This window comes from Octopus bimaculoides, chromosome 5, assembly GCF_046866305.1.
Source record: "Octopus bimaculoides isolate indiv1 chromosome 5, ASM4686630v1, whole genome shotgun sequence".
Lineage (NCBI taxonomy): Eukaryota > Metazoa > Mollusca > Cephalopoda > Octopoda > Octopodidae > Octopus > Octopus bimaculoides.
In genome coordinates this window covers 74,210,005-74,237,780 of record NC_142932.1, presented here as the reverse complement: position 1 = coordinate 74,237,780, position 27,776 = coordinate 74,210,005, and the positions used below count along the sequence as shown (strand labels likewise).

General features: G+C 35.3%; 1 protein-coding gene across 2 annotated transcripts in view; it reads right to left on the bottom strand.

The window, feature by feature from the left end:
- Positions 1 to 27,776, bottom strand: part of LOC106878883 (serine/threonine-protein kinase SIK3) — a 321,329-nt gene that overhangs the window by 102,623 nt on the left and 190,930 nt on the right. The window contains exons 1-2 of one of the 2 annotated variants that reach the window (XM_089352410.1): positions 13,996 to 14,226; positions 2,309 to 2,425 (exon numbers count right to left, since the gene is read on the bottom strand). In XM_089352410.1, coding sequence (XP_089208536.1) covers positions 2,309 to 2,350 — 42 coding nt within the window. In that variant the 5' untranslated portion in view covers positions 2,351 to 2,425; positions 13,996 to 14,226. Of the gene's footprint in view, positions 1 to 2,308; positions 2,426 to 13,995; positions 14,227 to 27,776 lie in introns of those variants that run through there. The other variant, XM_089352409.1, reaches the window with a different exon arrangement.

Below are 27,776 nucleotides of genomic sequence, written 5' to 3'. Positions count from 1 at the left end.
CATTAATCCTAAACCCTAACCCTGACCCTAAAACCCTAACACTCTAGTGAAAATCGTGGTAAATTTACAAAACATTGACAAACATGAGTTATATTTTACTGAATGATTGTGTACTTGCACGTGTATGCTTTTGAGAGAGCGAGAGAGGAAGAGGTAGAGAGGGGGAGAGAAAGGAATAGGGGTAGTTAAAAGTTTTCTTATGACTGCTTCTCTTCACTGCCTATTACTTCATTAGAAATCTAAGGATGCACATAAGCACATAATAGAGAAAAATGAAACAAATATGGACGACTTGCTCTGAAACACCACCGAGTGGGGAACACTTCTCAAAAATAACCTGCAGTTGTTTCCTTCAAAATTCCTACATGCTTGAAATGTACATACATCAAGGTACATTTGTACAAAATTTCATGAAAAAATATTCATTTTCCTGGAAGTTAAGAGGAATTTAAGTGGAATTTCCGAATATTGTACCCCACCCCCTTCCAAAACACTTTCACCGAAAATTTTTGTATATTTGGAATCTACATAATAAATAATATATGCATAGAAAATTTCATAAAAAAATATTCATTTTTATGAAAGTTATGACCTTCCAAAGTTGGGGGATACAACTCTGTAGTTATGCCATCAATGTTTTGTAAATATACCACGATGTGAATGATTGTGTTTACTTGCACGTGTATACGTTTGAGAGAGCGAGAGAGGAAGAGGGGGAGAAATGAATAGAGAATGAGAGCAATGTGTATGTTGTTGTCACAAGTCACGTATGTATGGTAGTGTGTGTTTTTATGTATCTATGTTATGAAAAATAGGTAAAGAATACTGAGATGAAAGTTTAATCTATGTCTATGTATGTATCACTTTCTCTCTCTCTCCTTCTCCTTCTTTTACGCTCACTCTCTATATTTTTATGTTGAGCGCGTGTGTAAGAACGGCGTTCCAGGTAGAAGGGAAGAAATATAAAAGTTGCTAGAAACGACAGCCAAATCTCCCTTAAATCACACAAAGTAAACGGAATTTTAAAAATCTAATTACTGCACTGGAAAGTTCACATCGAGAAAATTCCATTGATGTAAAAATTTTTACGAAAAAGTGGAAAATGTGGATTTCTATAAACTTTCAAAAAGGCTTCACACAGACACACAACTTCAGCTTTATATATTAAGATTATGATGTAATAATAAAATTTGAAAATTTTGTCCCTTTGATTCTGGTATCATTGAAATTTATGTTGCAAAAATCAATCTGAGAAATTTGTCTGACCCAAATTACATACTTGAAAAAAAAAAAAAAAATCTATTTGCAATCAAATACACACCCACCCACATATCTATCCATACATGTGTACAAACAAGTATTCTAAATGCTGAAATAGAAACTACATGGAAATATCTCATGCCAGAAAGTTTTAGATTCTAAATCTATATGTGTGTGTGTGTATATATATATATATATATATATATATATATATATCATCATCATCATCATCATCATCATCGTTTAACGTCCGCTTTCCATGCTAGCATGGGTTGGACGATTTGACTGAGGACTGGTGCAACCAGATGGCTACACCAGGCTCCAATCTAATTTGGCAGAGTTTCTACAGCTGGATGCCCTTCCTAACGCCAACCACTCAGAGAGTGTAGTGGGTGCTTTTACGTGTCACCCGCACGAAAACGGCCATGCTCGAAATGGTGTCTTTTATGTGCCACCCGCACAAGAGCCAGTCCAGGGGCACTGGCAACGATCTCGCTCGAAAACCCTACAAGGCCAGTCAGGCGGTGCTGGCAACGGTCACGCTCAGGATGGTACATCTTATGTGCCACCCGCACAAGAGCCAGTCCAGGGGCACTGGCAATGATCTCACTTGGCTTGCCGGTTCTTCTCACGCACAGCACATTTCCAAAGGTCTCAGTCAGTAGTCATCACCTCGGTGAGACCCAATGTTCGAAGGTCTTGCCTCACCACCTCAGCCCAGGTCTTCCTGGGCCTACCTCTTCCACGGGTTCCCTCAACTGTTAGGGAGTGGCACTTTTTCACGCAGCTATCCTCATTCATTCTCACCACATGTCCAAACCAGCGCAATCGTCTCTCTTGCACACCACTCCTGACGCTTATGTTCAGCTTTTACATATATATATACACGCACACACGTACATCTATACATGCACATATGCATACACCCTCACACGCAAATGAAGTTATTAGTGAGTTCAATAAAGATTGAAAAATTTCAAAAAGCATCTTAATAGTTATCAATCTCCCAACCTTGTGTTGTCTGAATAGTATCAAGGTATTTACAAACCTGGTAAAGTCGGATGATATGGGGATGTCGCAACAATTTCATTATTTGTATTTCCCGTAATATCTTATTGAGATTTTCGCGATCCAGTTGGGTTTTGTCAATAATTTTTATTGCTACCTGTAATGAAGAAAAATGAACATCCATGCATTAGTTTTAATTAACATTATTATATTTTGAAGGTAAACATAAGACAACCAATGAAATATAAATCAATCTGAAAATAAAACTTTTAAAAAATAATGGTAAAAAAATGAAAAAGTTATACCAGTCTAAGATAAATCAAAGCCTTGTGAGGTTTCTCTAAATCCAATAACTCTGAAACTAGTTTCTATTCCATACTGAGTATTTTAATTAGAATTTAATAATTTTTTAACATTGCTAATTACAAAATTCTTCAAGAGAAGTATCCTTTGACTACCTCTTTTTTTCTGAACTACATCTAGCTAACAGAGATATATTTTATATTGCTCCAGCTGTGCTTACAGTCTTGTATGTTAATATGAAACCTCATGTAATTTTCCAGAGATATTTCATTCACCCTGTCTAAATAGTAAATGAACATCGTGATTAATTACAATTAGCATATAAAATAATCTTTGTTTTCTACTTCAACTATTTAGAATATTTTTCAATCACCCCTACTCACAAAACAATGATGCATGGAACCCCAATGGGAACATGATGTATGTGTTTATATATTTGCATGTATACATGTACATGTGCGTGTGTGTGTGTGTGTGTGTGTGTGTGTGTGTGTGTGTGTGTGTGTGTGTGTGTGTGTATATACATATATATATATATATATATATATATATATATATATATATAATTATTACGAATAAAAGGGTAAAGGATTATTAATTTATTTATAAATTAAAAATTAATAATTTTTACCAAGCACATCGGTATGTAAACACCATTATCGGTGAAGAACTTATTTAAAAGTTCTTATAAATTTATAAACATAATTAAGGGATCAGCAGCAGTTGCTTCACCACATACCGAAGTTCAGAAATAGCAGCTAAAGTGCTAAAACTCCAACAGATAGCAATACTTGTAACTCACAAAGGCAAAACAAGAGTTACAAGTATTGCTATCTGTTGGAGTTTTAGCACTTTAGCTGCTATTTCTGAACTTCGGTATGTGGTGAAGCAACTGTTGCTGATCCCTTAATTATGTTTATATATATATATATATATATATATATATATATATAGTGATGTTCATAGACTTGTCTGAAGAGCCACTGGTGGTACTGAGTAACAAGAGACTTCTTCAACCAAAATAAAATATATAGTTTATCTCTACTATGGTATTGAATACATCTTTGTTTTTTCCTGACAATGAACACTAAATGTATGTGTCTCACCATCACCACATTGCTTTAATGTCCCCTTTTCCATACTTCTATGAGTTGGATGAAATTCACTGAGGCAGATTTTCTATGGCAAATGCCCATCCTGTTGCCAACCTTCACTTGTTTTGAAATAAGTTAATTCCTCTCTCTCTCTCTCATACATATGTATATATATATATATGCATATACACACATACGTCTATGGTTCTTTCAGTTTCCATTTACCAAATATACCCTTATGATTGTGGTCAAACTAGGGTTACAGAAGACTTGTATGTCAAGTGCCATACAGTGGGACCAAACCAGAAATCACATGATAAGGAATCAAACTTTTTAAACACACAGCCATGCCTGCGCTTATATATCATCTGTGTGTGCATGTGCAAAATCATTTCAACTTCTTCACAAGAGACAGGTCGAAGCAAAAAAATGGCAAAGCTATGTTTACATTCCTGGTGAACATGATAACTTGTAGCTCTGCACTCTCAAAGTTTAGTGGAAGAAAAAAAATTCCTTTCTTGAGAAACAAGTAATGGTTGGGAACAGGAAGGGCATCTGGTCAAAAAAATACTACCTCAAATAAGTAGCTTTAAGTCAGCATAAAAATAAGAAAAGGATGTAAAATGAACAATGCCATACCAACTTTCTTATCTTATGAAAAATAATGCTTTATAGTCTCTCCATTCATAAATACCACACTTAACATCATCATCTTTTAACATCCTTGTTTCAGGTTGGCATGGGTACAAGAGCAGCATTGTGCTCCAGTGTCTGTTTTGGCATGGCTTCTACTGTTGGATGCTCTTTGTAACATAACATCAACCACTTTACAGTGTGTCTCAGGTACATTTTTCCATGGCACCAGCACTAGTAAGGTCATCATGCAACTAAGATCCCCTTTGACTGTGTGGGCTACAGTAGAGAGGGAGTGGGCTTTATGCTTGGAGATGAGGAGTTAAAATGTGAAAGAAGGGGTCAGAAAAGAACACGGTTCTTGCAATAGAGGAGTTGCATGGCTAAAAACAAAACAAAACAAAACAAAAAAAAACCATTTCTATCATTAATATCCTTATGATATAAATAAAATACACATGCGTTTCTTTTTTTTTTTTTATTATTCTACAATGTTCAGGAATGAAAATGATTTATCATCAAGTAACAGCATATTATGGAGAGAGATATTACAGACCAGTACCATTTTTGCATTTAGAAGCTAGCCAGGATGACTAAATTGAATGCGATATTTTCTAAACATCCTCCTTAATCGCTTCTTTTCTTTCTGATTCTGTTTTAGAACAGAAATTATGTTTCTAACCTAATAAAACAGCATGGTTAATACTAGAAAATTTGCTTCATTTTTATATAAAATAGAGAAAAAAGAAAAAAAGAAAAACAAATAAATATATCCAAAACACATCTTCCTTGATATTTATTACTGCTGTATGAATCACTTTCCATATAATCTAGAATGATAAAAACTTTTTCTTTTATTTATAAAACTATCAGTTGCAACCAAACCCACCCACCAAGGTACATAATTAGAAAATTGAGAAACTCTGGCAGTTATCAGAGAAAAATGGAAGCTACAACCATTTAAATCAAAAATATCAAATTCATTACCACCATTGTCACCACCACCACCATTGTCACTACTACTACTACAACTGCCACCACCACCACCACTGTTTTAATATGCAATTTTTCACAATGGCACAGATTGGATAGGTTTGGCACCAATTGTCTTATTTTTTTTCCTTTTTGTCATATTTTCTTAAGAGGACCAGCACTGAGAACTGCCCTCATTACTTATTACCATGTTTCCCTTGGTCTTCCTCTACCTTGGGGACCCTTTAAGTAATAGCAGCACTCGTTATCCCTACATGTCTGTGATGGTACCTTTAATAATAACAACCAGCTAGTCTCTGCCTACTTCTGATTTACATTAATTTATGCCAGTTAACATTACAAGCTAATATATTGTGTATGCTTCATTTCTCCCCTGCTTTCAGTCTTCATTGATCTACCATATTCAACACCCATGTCTCTCTATCACACAGCTTCATACTTCTTATATACACTTCAAATAGTCTGCCTAAGAGAGAGAGAGAAAAAAAAATCAACAAAATGGTTCCCCAAAAAAACTGTCTGTTACTACCAAATGCACCAGTTTCTTCCCTTTCTAACTTTGGCTAAATTTACTGCCCCCCTGTTCTCCATCTCTCTCTATCCCTATATCACACCCAGACCCTACACTACCCCAAACCTTACCCTATATGCCAACCCAACACCACCTCCAAATCACATCCAAACCCTATACCACTCCCACCTCCTACACCATCCCAACACCTACACCATCCCAACACCTACACCACTCTAACCCTCCCAACCTATATCATCCAAATCCCTACACAACCCCCCAAACTCTGCACCATGTCCACCCCCTAGCACCAACATCATTAACTAAGTTTTTACAACATAATCTCATAATTATGCTGAACTTCCAACAATAAAAGAATATATTCATGCTTTGTCCCAAAATGAAATATTTCTCACTCCATCGCTAAATCAGTCCTAAAGACAAAAGAGAGTTAATTAAAACACACGACTTTAGAGATAACGAATAATTAGAGTTATATTAGTGTTATAATGACTAAATCTAGAACTAGACAGAAGTTGTGATTCTACACATTTTAAGACATTTGGTTCAATGTGCCAACAATAACAATGTGAAATGTATTTAGTGTATTCAGAGGTTTAGATTTTATTGATATTTCACAGGGTTAAATCAGTTACCTTGTACTATTGAATACCTAAAAATAGCATTTGGTAAAAAGGATGATAGTGTTGAGGGCTATGACATGACACAAATATGCAAATCAAGTTATCCATTACTGTGATAGTCTAATTCATGAAACTTTATATATTCTATGCTATTGATTGCAGAAGGAAACTGGATGTTATCTCTAAGAAATGGTCTATGAAACAATCCATTGAGTGACCCACTTCTCTTTTTCCACACATCAAAAACATAGCAAAAATATGCTTACACTTTTCTTTCTCCCACAGCTAGTTGTACATAAAATACATATTGCTTAATTTATATCAGTTTAATATTCTCAATTTGTATTCTTTTGTTGATGAAATACACTTGTTTGCATTTTATTTAATGATGGTTGATTATATTTGATGTCACTTGGTACTGTAGATAAAAAGGGAAATTGTTATTGCTGTTATTGTTGTTGCTTAACCCCCCTAAATCAGCTATGATCAAAGGCAATCCAGTTATGAGCATCACCATCTATTTCCCTTTCACAGTGAACCCATGTCCATATTAATCAATGGTTAGATTTTTTTTTGAGCAACATGTCATTTAAGGGAAATTGGGATCTAATTGTAAGAAATCAACCATTCATGTAGAAGTCCTCTCATTGACTTGAAGAAGATATTGTAAACATGGCACCAACTCACCATATATCTTCTACAGACTATAATGGCTTACAGACTCATATGAAAAATTCTAACATTAATGTATAAAGACTGCAGTTCTTCGATAGAAAATATAAGCCCTCCACCACCACCACCACCACCAAAAGATACCAAAGAAAAGTTTTGGCCCTCTTCTGTCATCATTATTAATGCAGAAACAAAAGAGATCCTGCATCCATATAATTCTTCTTTCTTCACCATGATGCTTGGACGAGTTAAAAGAATTTTAAACCATCCTAATGTTGTTAAACATGGTAATTTGTTTCTTTGTCAATCCTAAAAATCCTTACACTGAAATAAGGTATTATGTTTTAATTCTAAAGAAGGAGCAGTACAAGACAGACAAGCAAATGGAAAAATTCTCAGAGCCAAATCAGCAGCAACAGAGAGAGAGAGAGAGAGAGAGAGAGAGAGAGAGAAAGAGAGAGAGAGAGAATTCAATTTTTCGAAACAGTATTTTATTTTTCTTGCCTTTGTTTTTTATTGTCAAATGTGAAATGGATCTGTAATCTATTTTCCGAGGAAATGTTTCTATTTTCTCAGTTTCTATAACAGCATAAGCTTCTTTTTTGGCAATATGGTAAGAGGATTTTTGAGAATTATTTCAGGAGTTTGGAAAAAAAATAATGTCACATGTCTACCATATTGTGATACTGTAGTAGCTAATAATTTCATTAGATGGCCTGGCTGCATTATTAAGAGGTATGCTCCCTAACTATGTAGTTTTAGAGTCAGTCCCATTCTGCATGGCACCTTGGGCAAGTGTCTTCTACTATAGTCCCAGATTGATCAAAATCTTCTGAGTGTATATGGTAGATGGAAACTGAAGGAAGCCTGACTCATATATTTGTGTGTACTGTTTTGACATTATGTGATGGTGTACACAAGCATCACTATCAATTTATGCAATGTTGTTTGTTTCAAGTCATCTGTGGAAAAGATTTCTAGTTGAGGGAAAATATTACTTTGCACAGATACAGGCGAGGATTGGTGACAGGAAGGGTATCTGCCATAGAAAAATCTGCCTTAAATTCCATCTGACATCTGTGAGCGTGGAAAAATTGAATGTTATGACAATGATGATGATACCGATTCTGTTCTGATTGTAGAAACTAAATCATAATTGATCTACAATAATAAACGTGAAATTCTATCTGTCCGTCCACCTGGGATCCCTGTATCTCAGTCTACATTTGTTCTACATACACATATTATACCTTTTTAGGAATCAGAATGATCCTTGGATTAAAAATCTGCCCTTCATTTGGTTCTTGAACATTCAGCATTCGGATCAGGTCTGGATGAGGATTTGTTATATGTTAACAGTTGAAAATTCAAATTTCAAAAGAACTCTAAAAATTTGTGAACTTACAAGTTTTTCATTTAAACTGAATTTAAAATAATACCATATTGTTAGGGCACCAATAAATGCATTATTATTTTGCCCTTTATAGTTTTGGGCCACAGGCCCAATTAGCCCCTCTGCAGGAACTAACTTAAAAGTATGCACAAAGTGTGGCTTTTAAGCTAGTAATTAATAATAGCCAGTGTTACCTGTTTAATATCATGTTTCATAGAATACATTTACAACATCCTCAGATAGAAGGAAACATGAACCAACAAACTAATTTTCAAACCATATGAAGGTTTCTATTTGGTGTAGAACATAGCAAATTCACATGTCCATTGTAATTCTTTACTATTTTGAAGTATAGATAACTTTCAAAGTAGCCAAAGACATTTGGGATTGAGACTTAATTATCTGTGTGAAATTAAATAACCCAAGAAGTTAATAGATATTAGATAATATTTACATTTAATTAAAATATGACACCGGTTGGTATCATGTTTTGATTAAATCTGGTAGAAATTGATCAGTTTCCATAAAAATTTTGAAATTGCATCGACAGAAGATACCTAACATATATTTCATTGACTAGTTTCACATAAGTTACTTCTAGCTAGTTTAAATCATTATCAAAAGTTGTGTTATCATGTCTGATGGCTATGAACAAACATTCTAATTTGTTAGGATTAAGTCTGAGAATCACAGTCACTTGAATTCCTTAATCCATAACTTAAACTTACCATAATTGAAAAATAGTTTTACTGGAATGTCAAATTTGTCTGGTGTAGCTACTTAGTCTAGTTGATTCAGTGATTAATAACTTCTAAAATTGATTAAATTGCTGTGATAAAGAAAGTTTCAGATATAACCCATTGATCAATTTGAAAGAGATATATTTCGTCAGCAACCATTGCTGGTGCTGTATTAGAATTTGTAAGGGGCATTACTGTTTTTGTAGACAAGCAGCTCTTGTAACAATGGTTTATTCAGAAGATATGGCTTTCAACTTGGTGTTCAGGATTTGGGTTTCTAGATGATGGGTGTGAAGCATGAAGCAAGAGCTGTTGTGAAGCTAAGTATGAGAATGATGAAAATGGATAATTGTCTGTGTATGGAACTGTATATTTTTGTAGAGATGGAAGATGCTACATCTTTTGTTTTTTACTTCTTTCAGTTATTTGACTGCAGCTATGCAGGCATTTTAGTTGAACAAATAGACTCCAGGACTTTTGTTTCTTAAGCCTAGTACTTATTCTATTGGTCTCTTTCACTTAATTCCTAAGTTACTGGTTGTGAAGCAGTGGTGAGGGGATAAACCCAAAGACACACACACACACACACACAACTGGCTTCTTTCAGTTTCAGTCTACCAAATCCACTCACAAGGCTTTGGTTTGTCTGAGGCTATAGTAGAAGACACTTGCCAAAGGTGTCACAAAATGGGACTGAACCCAGAACCATGTAGTTGGGAAGTAAGCTTCTTACAATACAGCCATGCCTACTTCTATAGTAGTTTTGTTTATCCAACATCATCCGTGGAGAAATAATAGGAAAATGAAAAATAATAATAAGGCAGAATGCTAAACTGAAAGCATATTTTAATATAGATGTGTAAAAAGGATTTCTAACTGGCTTTCATTGCATGGCAAATTTTCAAGAAGACAGAGAATGAAAATGTTTTTTTACAAAAAAGTAAAAAATAATATATAGAAAAAATAAATATACCAATACATTATATTGTCTTTGAGCTTTTAAAGTTCAATGGTAATCCACGTAGATAATAGATGGAAAAATTAGGATGCACGAAATTGAGAGTTGTGTTTTGTTTAAAAAAAGAAAAAGGGCTGAAAGTTTATGTGTTAAGCAGGAAGTGTGGTGTCAAAACAGGAAGTGTGTGTAAGGGAAGGCAATTCTGTGGGTTTTAACTCTTTAGTATAAAACCCACAGAATTGTCTTCCCTTACACACACTTCCTGTTTTGACACCACACTTCCTGCTTAACACAAACTTTCAGCCCTCTTTCTTTTTTTAAACAAAACACAACTCTCAATTTCGTGCATCCTAATTTTTCCAACTATTATCTACGTGGATTACCATTGAACTTTAAAAGCTCAAAGACAATATAATGTATTGGTATATTTATTTTTTTATATATTATTTTTTTTTTATATATTATCTTTTACTTTTCTGTAAAAAACATTTTCATTCTCCCTCTCCTTGAAAATTTGCCATGCAATGGAAACCGGTTAGAAATCCTTTTTACACATCTATATTAAAATATGCTTTCAGTTTACCATTCTGCCTTATTATTATTTTTCATTTTCCTATATATATATATATATATATATATATATATATATATATATATATATATATATATAGTTTTTAGCCATATTCAGAAACTATTCAACATTAATTATTATTTCAAAATTCATTTCACTGCTAATGAATATTTGTAAAATATGTTTTCTCCTAATGCAAAAAGAAAAAAACATCAAATTTATTTATGCAATAATAAAGCACCTGGTGAAAGCAAAAAATAAAAACTAAGAAATATAAAATTCCAAAGAATTTCAGGAAGCCACAGAAAGAATCTTAGCTTTTCTATTGTAACACAAGTGTTTTCCATTAGGAGAATTAAAAAAATAAAAAACTAATACCATAGCCAAAATAGAAAGGTTTGCAAACCAGCACACCCAACCATTCTCAGGTCTCTCCCTATTATATCCTTATGCACTTTCTTTATAACTTGAGGGTATGCCCTGACACTGCTTCACCACTGTCCTTTCTCCCATTCCTTCTGGGTGGCCATGTATCTTCTTTACACCAAGAGACCCATTTCTGTTCTCAATCATTTTTTTAACTATAGACTCCACTTTGATTCTTATTTTACTCCAGTGGATCCACAGAGCTATTCAATGTTTAAAAAAATCCTTATTTTTTACTATTAAATATCATTAGGAATTGTATTTTTAAAAAATTGTTAAAATATTTGGTATATTATAGAAGTGTAAGCAACTTATTGCTCTTAAATCTCAACAAAAATTCTTACATGGAGTCCCAAGGACCATATGGACCCTGGTAGAGAATGAGTTTAGCCTCTCAACACTTGGTACAAAGCCACTTCCCTCAATAATACAAACGCTCTCAGTTGAGGGGTCTTGTTTCGCATGATACTCGGTGACTTCACTAGTGCCCTGACAAAAGCACCCAGGAACTCTGGGAAGTGATTGAAATTAAGACAAGCATCAAACTGTAGAAATCATGCCAAAGCTGATAGAGCTCAACACTGGTTCATTGGATCTGGTTGACCCAGTCAATCCAAGCCAGTATGGAAGACAAATGTTAAATGATGTCATCAGAAATATTTGCTGCTATGATTAAATTCAGGTCTTTACGCACGCACACACACACACAAAACATATTTTCTCATCATCAAAATTTGTTTTTCTTTTCCCTTTTGCTTGTATCTAATTGGAAGTATATTTGAAAACAAAACACAGAGCTTCCTTTCCTTTTTTACCACCACCATCATCATCATCATCTAATGTCCACTTTTTCATGCTTGCAGGGGTTAGATAGAATTCAGTGAGGCAAATATTTTATGTCTGAATGCCCTTCTTATTGCGAACTCACACCTGTTTCCAAGTAAGGTAATGCTTTCTCATGGTAAGAGATGCCTTTCATGGAAGACTGAAAACAAACATTGCTTGTATGATGGTGATACTTGTTTTACAGCTATCACATGATGTCAAAACAAAGTTACACATACATACATATACATATTTGTGTGTGTGTGTGTGCGTGTGTGTGGTGGGCTCCCTTCAGTTTCTGCCAACCAAATCTACTCACAAGGCTTTGGTTGCCCAAGGTGTCACACAAATGTTTCCCAACCTATTTTTTCCCCCAAGCCCCAATATAACTTCCCAGAAATATGTATGCCTCAGCAGTGGCTAGAATAAAATAACTATTTTTTATATTTTATCATGATTATTCAATAGAAAAGAATCTATTAGTAACTCTTTTCATTAAATACTGAGTACAAAAGAAGTACATTATTGACTAAGAAAAAAAAAAAGTGAATCACTTTAATGAGAATGTTGTGTCTGGCGACTATAGCACAATTTTGCCAGGAATACCGGTGGGGTGTATGCCCATGTTTGCAATCACTGTGCCGCACAGTGGAGCTAAACCCAAAACCACATCGTTGAGAAGCATTTTTTTTTTTAACCACATAGACAAACCTGCACCTATAAAGCCTGTGGAAGAATAAAAGAATATGTGATGGAGTTTGTCCATTTCTTTCTTTGACACATACACATTCTTATGTAAAGAGAGGAAAATAAAATACTAAGTAGGATAACAGAGAAAAGATGAAAAGCGATGACAAAATGAAGAACGTAACAAGACAATGAAAGAAAATACTGCAAGCGGCAAATACTACAATAGGTGGTGGTGGTGGCGGCGGTCGTGGCTGAAAGTTATTAAAAAGAAAAAAACAAACACGTAAAAAAAAAAGCTAGAATATTGGTGTTCTATGGATGCTTTTTGTTGTGATATTTTTTTTACAATAGTTGAACATTTGTTATGTGCAAGAGACAGTGTTTGATTTATATATATATATATTTTTATTCATTTATTTATTTATTTTCCTGCGATTTAACAACATTTGGCAGCTTTTGAAATGTATAAACATATTAGCTTGATAACGCATGCGCACGTGCGTGTGTGTGAAGAGATTACAGCAGCTGCCAAAATGCGATTCCTGATGGTGGTGGACATCAACTTTAATCCTAACATCAATACAACCCACCCACTTGTAACAATCCCACCCATCCGCCTCATCATCTTATCATTTTATAGTCACTCATTATGAAGGCAGCAAATGAGAACAGCCAGCATTAACTATCTAGTCACCACATGTCAATGGTTGTTCAGTTTTACAAGATGCAGGGATTTTGTTTTTGTTTATTTGTTGTTGTTTTGTTGGTTCTTTTTTTTTTTTTAAACAACGGCGACCGACACACCACACATCAATCAGTTGATTGAATGTGTATTGAACACACATCAAACATTTGATTCAATGTATCAAAAATGCCTCCACTTTCAATGAACAAATACTGTGGACCGTTTCCTTGAAAGCAGGACCAACAAACATCAAACAGCTCGTTCAATGAATACTCAATATCTATTAACAACATTACTGAATAGATAGTGAATACACAAACACACACACACACACACCAATGACTTCATTCAATCTGTATCTGAACATCAACATTATCATCATGATCATCAACATCAGCATTATAGACTTCATTCAATCTGTAGTCTTTGTCGTCATCATCATCATCATCATCCTATACTTCACACAACCTGTCGTCACCACCACTGGCATTGTCGTCATCACTTCATTCACCGAGTTACTACCACCACCACCATTATTATTATCATCACATACTTTTCAATCAGTCAGGTTACAATCATCATCACTCACCCAAAGTCATCATCATCATCACCACCACCACCAGCATCAGTATAATCATCATCATCATCATCACCATCACCAGCATCAGTATCATCGTCATCATCACCATCGTCATCGCCATCACCATCACCATCATCATTGTCCTAATACGGTGAACATTTAATTCAATATTAATTGAGATGTATTAACCCTGTTATGTAAATTAAGAACCAGTACACCTCAGTACACTTCAGTGAGACTGGCAGTAGAATAAGTTGCAGTAGTAGTAGTAGAAGGCGTTGGTGGTGATGGTGGGGGGTGCAGCAGAGAAGAGGAAGAAGATTGAGATAAAAATGGAAATACACCAAACTGAAATGAACTGAGAACACGGCTAGTGATGTAAGTGTTAGCTTAAAGGAAAGAAAAGCAGAAAAGATGTGCAGTGGCATGGAGAAGCAATGGGAATCGGGAGATGGAGCAGGTAGAACTGGTTTAAAGCAGTTACTGTGAACTAAAGAAGCTAGAACATAGTTATTTAGTAAATAAAACTAAGTTTACAAACTTAACCAACTTGTTATATTTAAAAATGTCTGTAGGAGTAGGCATAGCTAGGTGGTTAAGAAGTTTGTTCCACAACTGTATGGTTTCAGGTTCATGGCACCACGGGTAAGTGTCTTTTAGGAAAGACTTCTGCCCACTCCCCCATTTTCTCCCAAATTTGTTTATTTTTGTAATTTTTTTTGCCAAAAACCCCCATTTTCGGATACAGAGGTTCAGGAAAATTGCCAAAAATCGGCATTGTGAATTACCCCACTTTCTCCCCAACTTCTTCAATTTTGATTTTTTCCCTAACCCTAACCCTAAAATCCTAATAATAAACCCTTTCAAGTGCTGTGTCAGTGTTGGCTACATTGGTCAGAGCTCTACATTTGAATTATAGAGAATTACATAGTCAATTCTGATAACAACCAAACCATAGAAATTATGTAAAAAAAAAAGGAACTAGTAAAATTAGTAAAATCGAAATAGTTGTCATTATTAAACTGGTGTTTGGAATATAAATTAACATGGAATTTTTGATGGAAGGGTCTAATTTAGATCCTATAACCCTTTAGCATTTAAACTGGCCATGTCTGACCAAAATCTTCTAACTGATTTATGCTCAAACTGGTCAGATCAGACCTCTCATTCTGAAATTAAACAATCACATCATCAAAATATCAAAGCAAGAAGATAATACCTGATTAATTCAAAATAATGTGAATAAATAAACATTAAATTTAACAGAGTAATTTGTATGCTAAAGGGTTAAAAAACCCTCAAAGTTTGTATCATAGAACCAGGGACTATTTCAAGTGGATTGGAATCTCAAGTGGCTAGAATGGTTCTTCCACAATGTAGTTACCTCTATCAATGAAAGCAACAAATACTATAGAATACTATCTAGATTTAGATTTAACCATTTCCATGATTTCTGAATGTATTTTGAGAACAGGTAATTGTTCTTGGCATAGCAGATAAAATAGCTTCTTAAGGTATAAGAACTATAGCAACAGTTTCAATGATGGCTAGTATTTGACGTGTTTCTTATTTTTGAAGGAGGGATATTTTGAATTATTAAGTATGAAGGACAGTTGAAAAGAGACCACCGCATTTTGAGGTTCTTCAGACTGGGCCAAAAGCTAAATGAACATTGTTCAGATTTCATCAGAAGTCCAGTTTTACAACAGCTTGTCCATAAAGGCAGGTCAGGCATTCTCTGTCTCTGACAGGTTTATGGACAAGCCTCTGGCAGTGGAAACACCTCTGGCATTCTTGGCCCCTGAACCATATTCCTGTTCACCACTATCAAGGTGGAGATGGCTATCTGCAAGTGTGAACCTCATGAGTCAGAGTGGCTATTCCAGCACATCTCCCTTGCCATCGTCTGGGGTAACACCTTTTCCATTTTGTCTGCTGGGACCATTAGGTGATCTGAATTACAGGAAATTGAGAGAATGCATACACATAATATATGAATATATATGTATTCAACCACTGTCCAATAAAGAAACCAGAACTGCCCAAAAAAGAAAATTTAAGTTTTTATAGGAGGTAGACTCAATCCATTACCATGACAACAATGACAATGCTACCACAACTACTGTCAATACTTCTACCACCACCTTCTTTAAGAGTCCATTCTGTTGTAAGCATATGAACCTAGACATGGGAGTTTATTATGGTAGTTACAACAAGAAGGGCTAGATCACTGAGAGCAAGTTGTTGAGAAAGTGGCTTAACTCCAGACTAAATCTGATTGAGTAAACTTGTGAGAAAGGTCTTCCAACCATGACCACTTCACCAATTTTTGAATATCAGGAAATACATTGTCCAAAGTATCCTTCTTTATTTAACAGAATACAGTGTCATTTCAGGGAAACTGGGTTCCTACATCATGTAATCCCATTATCTCAGGAAGTTAAGAGTATTTGTAAAGTAGGGTACAGCAAGTATTGAACCACTGACCTACTGTTGGTAGACAAGTTGACCTTCTCTAATGACTTGACCATCTGTACTCATTTTTCAGAAAAACAGTTTATAAAACAGCTGTTTCAACAACAAAAGCAAATATTTGAATTAGTAGATCCATTCTACCCACACTAACACATGATGGGGGGGGGGGTTGAACAACACAAACAGTGAATGTGAATAATAATAATAATAATAAACACAAAAGAAAATTTGAAGTTTCATCTGGTAAATAATGACTATAAGGATACAGATGGAAAGAAAGAGAGATAGAGAGAGAAGAGAAGGGGAAGTTGGTTTATGAAGGCATAATGGAAGACAGAGAAGAGTGAATACCAAGAGTTATAGTGCTCACTGTAGAGGGGACAGGTTGTATAAAGAGAAGAATCTGTATTGCAGGCTATTTTATTCTATGACCTTGGTAGGGGGTGCTTCACAGAAACATGCTCTATTTGTTTAAGGCTCAGAGTCAACCCTGGAGTTAGAAAATTAAGTTTTCTTCTTCTTCTTCTATGGAAAGAAGAAATGTGGACATTGGGAGTAGGGTAGGGATGGGGGGGGGGGTATCTAAAGCTTTTGTATTTAGTTTAAAGAATGAAAACATCATGAAAATAGTCTGCTCTCCTCCTACTCCTTCACCCCCCCCCCCCTGCCCCTTGGCTCTATCCAAAGACAAGGCTGTCTGGGTGAAAGTTTACAAATAGTTTCAAAAGATATATTTAATGCTTTCTTAAGATTCAAATGATATCTCTGATATAACAAGGTAACAGTGAGAGACAGGGATGGCGGGGGGGGGGGGGGGCGATACAAGAGGAGAAATTGAGATAATATTGATTAAAAGAATGGCAGGGTAAGAGCTGTGTGTATGTGTGTGTGCACACGCATATGTGTAGTAATGTAAGACACTAATTGATAACATAAGCATCATAACTTGTTGCTATTGTGGAGGTGGTGGGAAAGTAAGAACAGCAGAGCCTGTGACATGGAAAACAAAATCAAAATCAAAAACAAAACGATATAAAACACTCTGCAATATCACCATAAAGTGTTGGCTGCCTATTTAAGTGGCACAGTTATTTTCTTCTCAGTTGTTTATATATCATCATCATCACCATCATTTACTGCCACTGTTAATTGAAGATTTCATGTTTGAATGATGCCAAACTAACTTCAACAGAACTAACAAAGCATCAAGTAGAATAAAGAACTAGGCAAGACAAGTTCATTCTTTAGACCCAGGCCAAACCCGAACAAGGAGAGCTATGATCAAATATAATCCAGCTTTGGCCATCATGTCTTTCCCCTATACACAGTAAGGAGTTTATGACTACACTATCCAACAAGTGTTTTTCTAAGAGGGTTGAGTTTGATTTGAGGGAGATTTAGCTGTTATTTCTAGTAGGGTGAGCAGCCACAAAGAAGCTGTGTCTTTAAGGGTTATCCCAATCCAGTTTCAATTCATAGGTGAAGCTATTTATCCTAATTAGGGAAAGGCATGACCATTCCAACATCCTATTCCATTCATACTTATATAATAAATCCTAGTGTAGGGGGAGCTTTTCATGGTCACTTAAGCTGCTAGATATAGCACCTAAATCTACCTCAAATCACACCTAACAATTAAAAAACAAAAAAATAGACACATTGGATAATGTTGTCCTAATCAGACTGGACCGTCACAATTGAAATGTCTTGGCTCATAGGTCTGCTTGATGAGAGCTGACTTGGGGCTAAAGAACAAGACACCACTGGCATGTAGTGACAAGACATGTTAAACTATTTTCGGCTGATAGCTATGAAGTTGTCAGAATTTGAGGAAACTTGTTAGTTTACTGATGTAAAATAGGAACCAAGCCCTACACAATTGGTATCTTTTACATCACTGATAACAAGTAACAGTAACTTTTAGATCAACAATTTTATAGACATATCATTTATGGGTAAATATCAGTAACTATGGCATGCATACAAAAATTGCAATTTGACTCTTATCAAATTTCTTGGTGACTATACAAAACAATGAAACGAGCATTAATTTTCATAAGTAAAATATTTATTACCTTAAAATAAATTAAATAAAACAGAATCTCATTTGTATATCTGAAATAAATATAAGTTATTCTAAATTTTATCACAATCTACTCCATCAAAAATCTCAATAAAATTTCATTAAAAATTTATGCATTTTTCAGAAAACTATGCATTTACAAGAACCAAAATAGATGGTAAGGTACCAAACAGAAGTTATGTAACCAACCAACCACAAACATTTATATTGGCCAATTTATATATAGATTAATGAGATGAATAGATAATGTTTTTAGTGGGTGGTTGTTGTTTGGGTTAACATTTTAAACAAATTGCTCAAAATAAACATTCTCCTTCTGCAGCTATGTTTTCTGTTGAGCAACATATACTGTTTGACAGTTTGTTCATTTTGTTTAATGTTTATTTTTTTCCCCATGCCAGTATGGCTTATATAAGAGGTAATTTATGTAGGGTTTTTGAGCTAGATGCTCTTCCAGTCAGTAACCCTTGCCTGTTTTACAAATGAAAGGTTTTTTTTTTATTCCAGAAAAATACGAAAGCAGAATGAACATGCGATTTGTTGACAAGAAATGTCAACAAACATCACCATTGCCACCCATCTTCAAAGATAGCTCAGTGCAATTTTGTAAATACACATACACGGCTGTGTATGTATATGTTTACAAAACCACACTGGGTTATGTTGCAACTACTTATGGTTTGAATGCATCTGTTGACATGTTCTGTTAACAAATCACCTCTACTTTAGAATTCCTCAGTAATAGTATATATCACCCACCATTACACAATGAGCTTCTTTCAGTTTCTGCTTATCAAATTCTTTCACAAGGCATTGCTATTGCCTTAGGCAACAGCAAAAGACTTTCACTCAAAGTGCAGTGCGGTGAGACTGAACACAAAGCCATGTGGTTGAGAAGTGGAGTTCTGAACCACACAGCTATGCACACAGCGACGCCTGTGCTCATATACATATCTTTCCATTATCTTTTACTTGTTTCAGTCATTAGACTGTGACCATGATGGGACACCACTTTGAAGAATTTTAGTTGAACAAACTGACCCCAGTACTTATTCTATTGGTCCCTTTTGCCAAACCACAAAATTATGGGATGTAAACACACCAAAGCTACTTGTTAAGCGCTGGTAAGGAACAAACACAGACACAAAGGCACACACACACATACACTTGTGTGTGTATATATATATAAAATTGGCTTCTTTCAGTTTCCATCTACCAAATCTACTCACAAGGCTTTGGTTGGCCCAAAGCTATAGCTGAAGACATTTGTCCCAAGGTAACACACAGTGGAACTGAACCTAGAACAATGTGGTTAGGAAGCAAACTTCTTACCATACAGTCATCCATCGTCATTTTTATGTCCAGTTCCTTGCTTGGATGTGATGGGTGAGTCCCTTTTCAATGTAGTCTCACTTTTCGTTGCATTTCTTTGATATCACTTGTGTGTGTGTGTGTGTGTGTGTCTTTAAAACTTAAGAATGTGATACCACCATTCAATGTTTCTTATGTATTCAAAATTTCAGTTCACTACTACCCTGTGTTTTCATGAACTTGCATATAGTAACAAAAGAGTTAATCATAGGTGGTGGTGCAGTGTCCTGGCTTTTATAAGATTTTTGACACTGGTCACAGTGAAAGAGAGGAAGAAATTGCAACTCATGATTTATCTTGGTTCCAGTGTTCACAAACAGATTAGATTCTATTAAAGGTAGCTCAGATCCAGGTAGTGGGGATGTTAAACGAAGAGAGGGACTAAGTCTACTGCCCCCCACCGCATGAGAGAATAGATGTAGTCCATGTTGAAGGGCTTCCAAATAGTTTTCACAAAACTAATTTTATTTATGAATTTTGACTCAACCTGAAGCCATGCTACAAGACATTTGGCCAAGATGCTCCACATGGTAGGAGCAAACCTAGTACTATGTAATTATGAACCAAGCATTTTAACCTCATAGTTATAGCTGTGATGCTATCTAGCCATCTTCATAAATTTCTCACCACACAGACACACATACCTCACTACACCTTCCAAGTTCTGTCTCAGCTGGATATGAACTTGATGAATTCTAACCAGCCATAATAGAGGAACAAGATTTTTATAACCCCCACCCTACACAACACAGTTGTACTAAATCTATCAGGTTAGTGTGAGACTTGCCAACGGAATCAGCTGTTCTGAACTCTGTGACTGTAGACCGCTGATAGTTTGGTAACTTAAACCGAACAGAGAACCTATATGTGTTCACTCAACCTGCTAGAAATAGCAAACAGCTGATTGTCCTCAAAACACAAACTGTGATGAAAAAACAGAAGATGAATGTCAATATCCTCCACTATAGCTAGTCACAGTTGGAGGGTTTGTTCAATCAATGATGACCAGTGACTAGACAGTAGCCAAAGTTAATTTTGATGATATCCACTTTAAATGAAGTGATATATGTAAACAGGAAATGAGACACAGACTGCAGAAAATGGGGTAGAGAAGAATGTGGGTTTGGCTGCACACCTAAGGCCTCTATACACTATGAATTTTGACACATACACACACACACACACATATGTACACACACACACACACACACACACACACACACATATATATATATATATATATATATATATATATATATATACATATATGCATCTCACTGTGTGACACATCGGGTGTCTTCTAACATAAGCCTTGTAAGTGATTAGGTAGATATAAAATAAAAGAAACCTAGTGTGAGTGGGTATGTATGGCTGTCAAGAAGTTCACTTTGTAACCACATAGTTTATGGTTAATGCTGTGTGGCACTGTATGAAAGTACCTTCTACTAAGGCCTTGGGCTGAGAACAATGCTTTGTAAAGGGAGTTTGCTTACAAAATTTGTAAGAAGCCTATCATAGATATACGCGTGTATGCCTATGTGAGAGTTTGAGCTTTCCCATTGTCTTGACATTTAGTATAATGTCACCATCCATATAAACTGTGCCACTGTGTGAAATCTGCTGCAAAAACATGCCTAGTCATTGAGCTGTTTTTTGTTTGACAGACTAAGGGAAATATTACCTTACGTGGAAAGAAGTGAGGGTTGATAAGAGGAAGAATATCTGAATGCAGAAAATCTGCCTCAACAAATTTTACCTGACATATGCAAAATAGACATTAAATGATCTCATATATATAAGCAAAATAGCTAGTTGGAAAATCTCAAGAAGAAATCAGAGTAGTAACTGTACTAACAAGTAATGATGTGGCGATTAACTTTACCTTGTATGTATATATATATATATATATATATATCCACACACACACACAAAGTCATGATAAATTGGAGAGAAATGAAGCAAGCACCTTCTGCTGTATGCATAATGTAATGCTAGTGTTTGCATGAATGATGTGGCAATAAACTAGGTATAAGAGGTATCAAATGTAATGTGCAAGAAAGACTGGTTTCACATGGAGGATAACTGATGGATAAAGAAGTGCCAGAATATCAAAGTTGAAAGTTGTGGAAGAGGAAGATCAAAGAAGACATGGGCAGTAATGGTAAAAGCCTGATCTTGGGATGTTGAACATCACAAAAGAGATGATTGAAGGCGTGCAACAAATAGTGAAATGGTGTGTTGGAAATGACCCATTCAAACGATGCAAGTATGAAAAATGGATTTAATGATGCATGGACAGAGCTGTTAGAGCAATGGATAGAATGCTTTGCAGTATTTGTTCTGAGCTCAAGTCTTGTCAAAGACAACTTTGCCATTCATCCTTTAAGGCTTCAATAAAATAAAGTATCAGCCAAGTATTGGTGTCAATGTAACTGACTAAACCCCTTCCAACAAAATTACTGTTTTTTTTTTTTTACCAAAATGAAAAACTTTTTGTGAAATATATATATATATATATATATATATATATATATATATATATATATATATATATATATATATATATATATTGGGTTGGCAAGAAAGTAATTTTGTTTTTCACGAATAGATAGTTATGATGTGTATATCTTTTTATATAATAAAGCACCATGTCTGTGTGCCTGTACATCTATTGGACGAAAGGGAATAGAAGATACATAAAAACGAAGTATGTGTTCTCATGTAAAATTTTACAAGAAAGACAATGAGCTACATAAAATTTACTTTCCATTGCGATTAGGGGGCTTAAAGTGGGGCAAACACCCCCTGTAAAATCTCAAATACCTCCGATTTCAATGAAAATAACAACATAACTACTAGGTACTAAATAAAGACGATTTCCAAAATTTCACCATCTTACAATATTTATTCCCCCCCACTTATGGGGTTTATAACATGGGACAGAGCCCCTTTGAAAGTGCAAATACATCCACTTTTCATGGAAGATACATATGTATTTGCACTTTCAAAGGGGCTCCGTCCCATGTTATAAACCCCATGGGTGGGGGTGGGGGGGAATAAATATTGTAAGATGGTGAAATTTTGGAAATCGTCTTTATTTAGTACCTAGTAGTTATGTTGTTATTTTCATTGAAATCGGAGGTATTTGAGATTTTACAGGGGGTGTTTGCCCCACTTTAAGCCCCCTAATCGCAATGGAAAGTAAATTTTATGTAGCTCATTGTCTTTCTTGTAAAATTTTACATGAGAACACATACTTCGTTTTTATGCATCTTCTTTTGTCCTATAGATGTACAGGCACACAGACATGGTGCTTTATTATATAAAAAGATATACACATGCATATATGGGTACAGGACGTCACCAACAGTGAACAAAATGAAATACGAAAACAAATGAGTTCTGTATGCAAACAACGAGAGAAACAAATAGAAAACTGGACAAGTAACATAAAGAATGACCCTTCATCAGTTGTCAGCTGTATACTCCTGTTTGAAATGAGGAGTAGACAGCTGACAACTGATGAAGGGTTGTTCTTTATGTTACGTGTCCTCTTTTCCATTTGTATCTCTTGTTGTTTGTGTATTGAACTCATTTACTTTTGTATTTCATGTTGTTTACTGTTGGTGACTTCCTGTACCCATATATGCATGTTTATATGCATGTATATATATGATTATCATCATTTAATGTCCGTTTTCCATGCTGGCATGGGTTAGATGGTTTGACTGAAAACTTCTAAGCCAGGAAGCTGGACTAGGTTGTGATATATATATATATATATATATATATATATATATATATATATATATATATGTATGTATATACACACACACATGTATATAAATATATATACACATATGGACATATATATGTGTGTGTGTATGTACATATATAGGTATGTATGCACCCTCACACACACATATATATATATACACACATGCATGTGTATGTGTGATGTTATATTGTATATTTTAAATTTTGTCCTTTTGTACTTTGATTATATATTCATTTCACAGTATGTCCTTGCTAAGCATTTAAAGGTTTTGTAATTATGTTTGCCTTTGTGACAAACACAGAAATATTCAATGCCACCACCACGACCACCACCACTACTGCTGCTGCTATTCTTCACTCCTTACAACTTAGTGAATTCTTTCTGAAATGTGTGTGCCAAACCAGTGATAAGAAGCACAGCCATGATGTGGTTGCAGATAATAAGTGGTGTTTCTGCTGTGGAAGCAGTTAACCAGCAACAAGCCTCTCAAGGTTTTCTCAGTGGAAATAGGCTCTAAACTTGTCATAGAGAACTACTTGACAAAACATTCGCTTTGCTGAAACAAAAACAAAATCAACTTCCTGGTGTTTGCTGGACTTTAAACACATTGTCAAGTTGTGTAGATTGTGTGTTTGTGGCTTTCTGTGTGATTGCATGTGTGTATATAGCTCTATGTATCTGCATGTGTCTGTATGGCTCTCAGTGTGTCTGTCTGTGTGTATATATAGCTTACTGTGTATATAGCTCACTGTTTGCATGTGTGTACATAGCTCACCGTGTCCGCCTATGTGTTTGTATAGCTCCACTGTATTTGTATGTGTGTATATGGCTCTGTGTCTGCCAGTGTATGTGTATAGCTTATTGTATCTGCATGTTTGTGTACATGGCTGAGTGTATCTGCCTGTGTGTATATGACTGTACATTTGTGTGTATGTGTTCCTTTGCATCTACATACATGTATGTATATACATCTCTCTATCTCTGTATGTGTATATGGCTCGGAGTCTTCATGTGTATTTATGGCTCCCCGGATCTGCATGTGCACATACATATGGCTTTCTGAGTCTGCATGTGTGTATATATGGCTTTCTGAGTCTGCACGTGTGTATGAGGCTCTCTGAGTACACACACACACACACGGCTCTCTGTGTCTATGGTTGTCTTTATGTGTAAGAATATAGGCGTAACCATTAAGTCAAGGGGAGTGAAGAAACAATTTGAAATAGAGAAAAGATCTTTTGGTAGATACCATAAAATGAAAGCAGTGGCTGAATGAATATAGTGTGAGGTCTCTAGACTTTTAACTTATCTCATTGGTCAATTTTATATTTGCATGTCAAGGCCCACCCAACCACTCACTTAACTCCTGATGGAGTTGTTAGAGTGTCATTGTGACACACAGCATATCTTGGCATTTTTAAATCAGGCAAAGCCCTTCTTTCTCTGGGTTTGAATACAGCCAACTAGAGAGCCAGAAACAGGAGAGGAGAAGTAAAAACAAAAAAACATCAAGTCTCAATGATTGGTACTCAGTTTCTCAATCTGGAAAGTTTTCTCAATCCAGAAAGCAAAGTTGACCGTGATAGGCACAGGTGTGGCTGATAGGCACAAGCATAGCAGTGTGGTAACAAGCTTGCTTCCCAACCACTTGGTTCTGGGTTCAGTCCCACTGTGTGGCACATTGGACAAGTGTTTTCAACTACAACCTCGGGCTGGTGGAAACTGAAAGAAGCCCATTGTGGGTGTGTATATGTGTGTGTGTCTTTGTTTCTACCCCTCTCACCACCACTTGACAACTGGTGTTGGTGTGTTTAAATCTCCCTTAACTTAGCAATTTGGCAATAGAAACCGATGGAATAAGTACAAGGCTTAACAAAATACAAGCACTGGGGTTGATTCATTCGACTAAAAATTCTTCAAAGTGGTGCCCAAGCATGGCCCCAGTCTAATGACTGAAACAAGTAAAAGATAAAAGATGATGAGATTAGAACCCAGAGTACAAACAGAACAAATGCCAGAAGGTAATTTATCTATTGCTCTAGTAACTGCGGTTTGACCATCTTGTTGCACCTATGATGGTGCTGACCACTAAATATGATCTTGGAGAAGGCAGAAGGGGGATTCTATACTTAGATCATCTTACTCCAGTTTCTGTCAAGAAATCAGTTTCCTTAAAGATTGCAAATAATATCGGATTCAAATTATTACACCATGTTTGCTTCATCTTCACCATCAGGTCTGAAATACTATTCAATAGATCTAATTAATAATAACCAAACTAGATCAATTATACGTGATGTCAATTGATCTGACCTCTGATCTAGCTAAAACAACTCTATAGATCAGCAGTTTCACAATAAGATGTTTGCATGTTCTGCCAATATTTCACCCACAGGTCTAAAGCAGTTAGTACATCCAAAATAAAACAATCTACAAACACAAGACACACTCTATACAATAAATATCCAATAAAATAAACCCCCACAACATGTACTCTATAGGCTGGACACCCAACAGAAGAACACAACTAACATTATACACAACACATAATGCAAACACTAATACAACAAAAGAATGCAACCAAAGCCCAAAATAAAAACTGATGCAATACAATACTGGGAAGAGTTTTCACTTTCACAACAACAGAAAAGAACACACAATGCTGCACACACCTCAGCAACATGGAGGTGTAGAAGAAATTTGCTTGAAACTATCAAATGTTGACTAATAATAATAATAATAATATGGTTTCAAAATTTGGCACAGGGCCAGTAGTTTTTGAAAGGAGAGGAAAGTCGATTACATTGACTTGATTGGTATTTTATTTTCACTGCTGACAGACAAAGCTAAGTTTTGATGGATTTGAACTCTTAAACATAAGTTGCTGAAAGAAATATCGCAAAGCACTTCTCTAACGATACTCCTAATCTATCACCCTCATATAACAACAACAACAACAATAATCCTTTCTGCTATAAGCACATGACCTGAAATTTTGTGGGAGGGGATGAGTCGAGTACATCAACCCTAGTGCTTGACTGGTACTTAATTTATCAACCGCGAAAAGATGAAAGGCAAAGTCGACCCCAGCGGAATTTGAACTTAGAATGTAAAGACAGATGAAATGCTACAAAGCTTTTTGCTTGGTATGCTAATGAGTCTCCGAGCTCACCGACTTAACAATAACAATAATCCTTTCTACTAAAGGCACAAGGCCTGAAATTTTTGGAGAGGGGCATAGTCGATTACATCGACCCCAGTGCTCAACTGGTACTTATTTTATGGACCCCGAAAGGATGAAAGGTAAAGTCAACCTCAGAGGAATTTGAACTCAGAATGTGAAAATGGATGAAATACTGCTAAGCATTTTGCCCAGTGTACTAATGATTTTTCCAGCTTGCTGCTATAATAATAATAATAATAATAATAATAATAATAATGGTTTCAAACTTTGGCACAAGGCCAACAATTTTAGGGGAGGGTTTAGTTGATACCATCAACTTGAGTACGTGACAGGGACTACATTTTGATTGACCCCAAAAGGATGAAAGGCAAAGTTGACTTAAGTGGGATTTGAACTCAGATCATAATGAGACAGCAAAAAATCTCTTGCTGGACCATATATGATAACATAATTTTGAATCTTCTAAAATTAAATTTAAAAAATTTCAGATTGAAGAATGTTCCTTATATATGATGTTTCATATAATTCCACAATCAAAAAAAAAAGAAAAGAAAAAAGAAAACATATATAATGAATTAAAAAAAGAAATATAACACTCAAACAATACCACAACCTATTAGTTATATATCATATGTGTTGTGTTGTTAATTAGCTATGTGGTTTTGGCGTATTGATTATTCTGTAAATCTTTTTCATTCTAAGTTTTCCCTATTGTATTTTGGTAAGCAATATTTCAACTGGTGATTGGAATTCATGAAGAAATGCAATCCTATGAATTCTATCATATGATAGAAGGGACAGACACACTGGGAAAAAAAAGAAGAAAGAAAAAGACAGTTATCCAGTTCTACATTGCGATCATTGTCCACTGGTTTCTCATTTTTCAATCTGACATAATC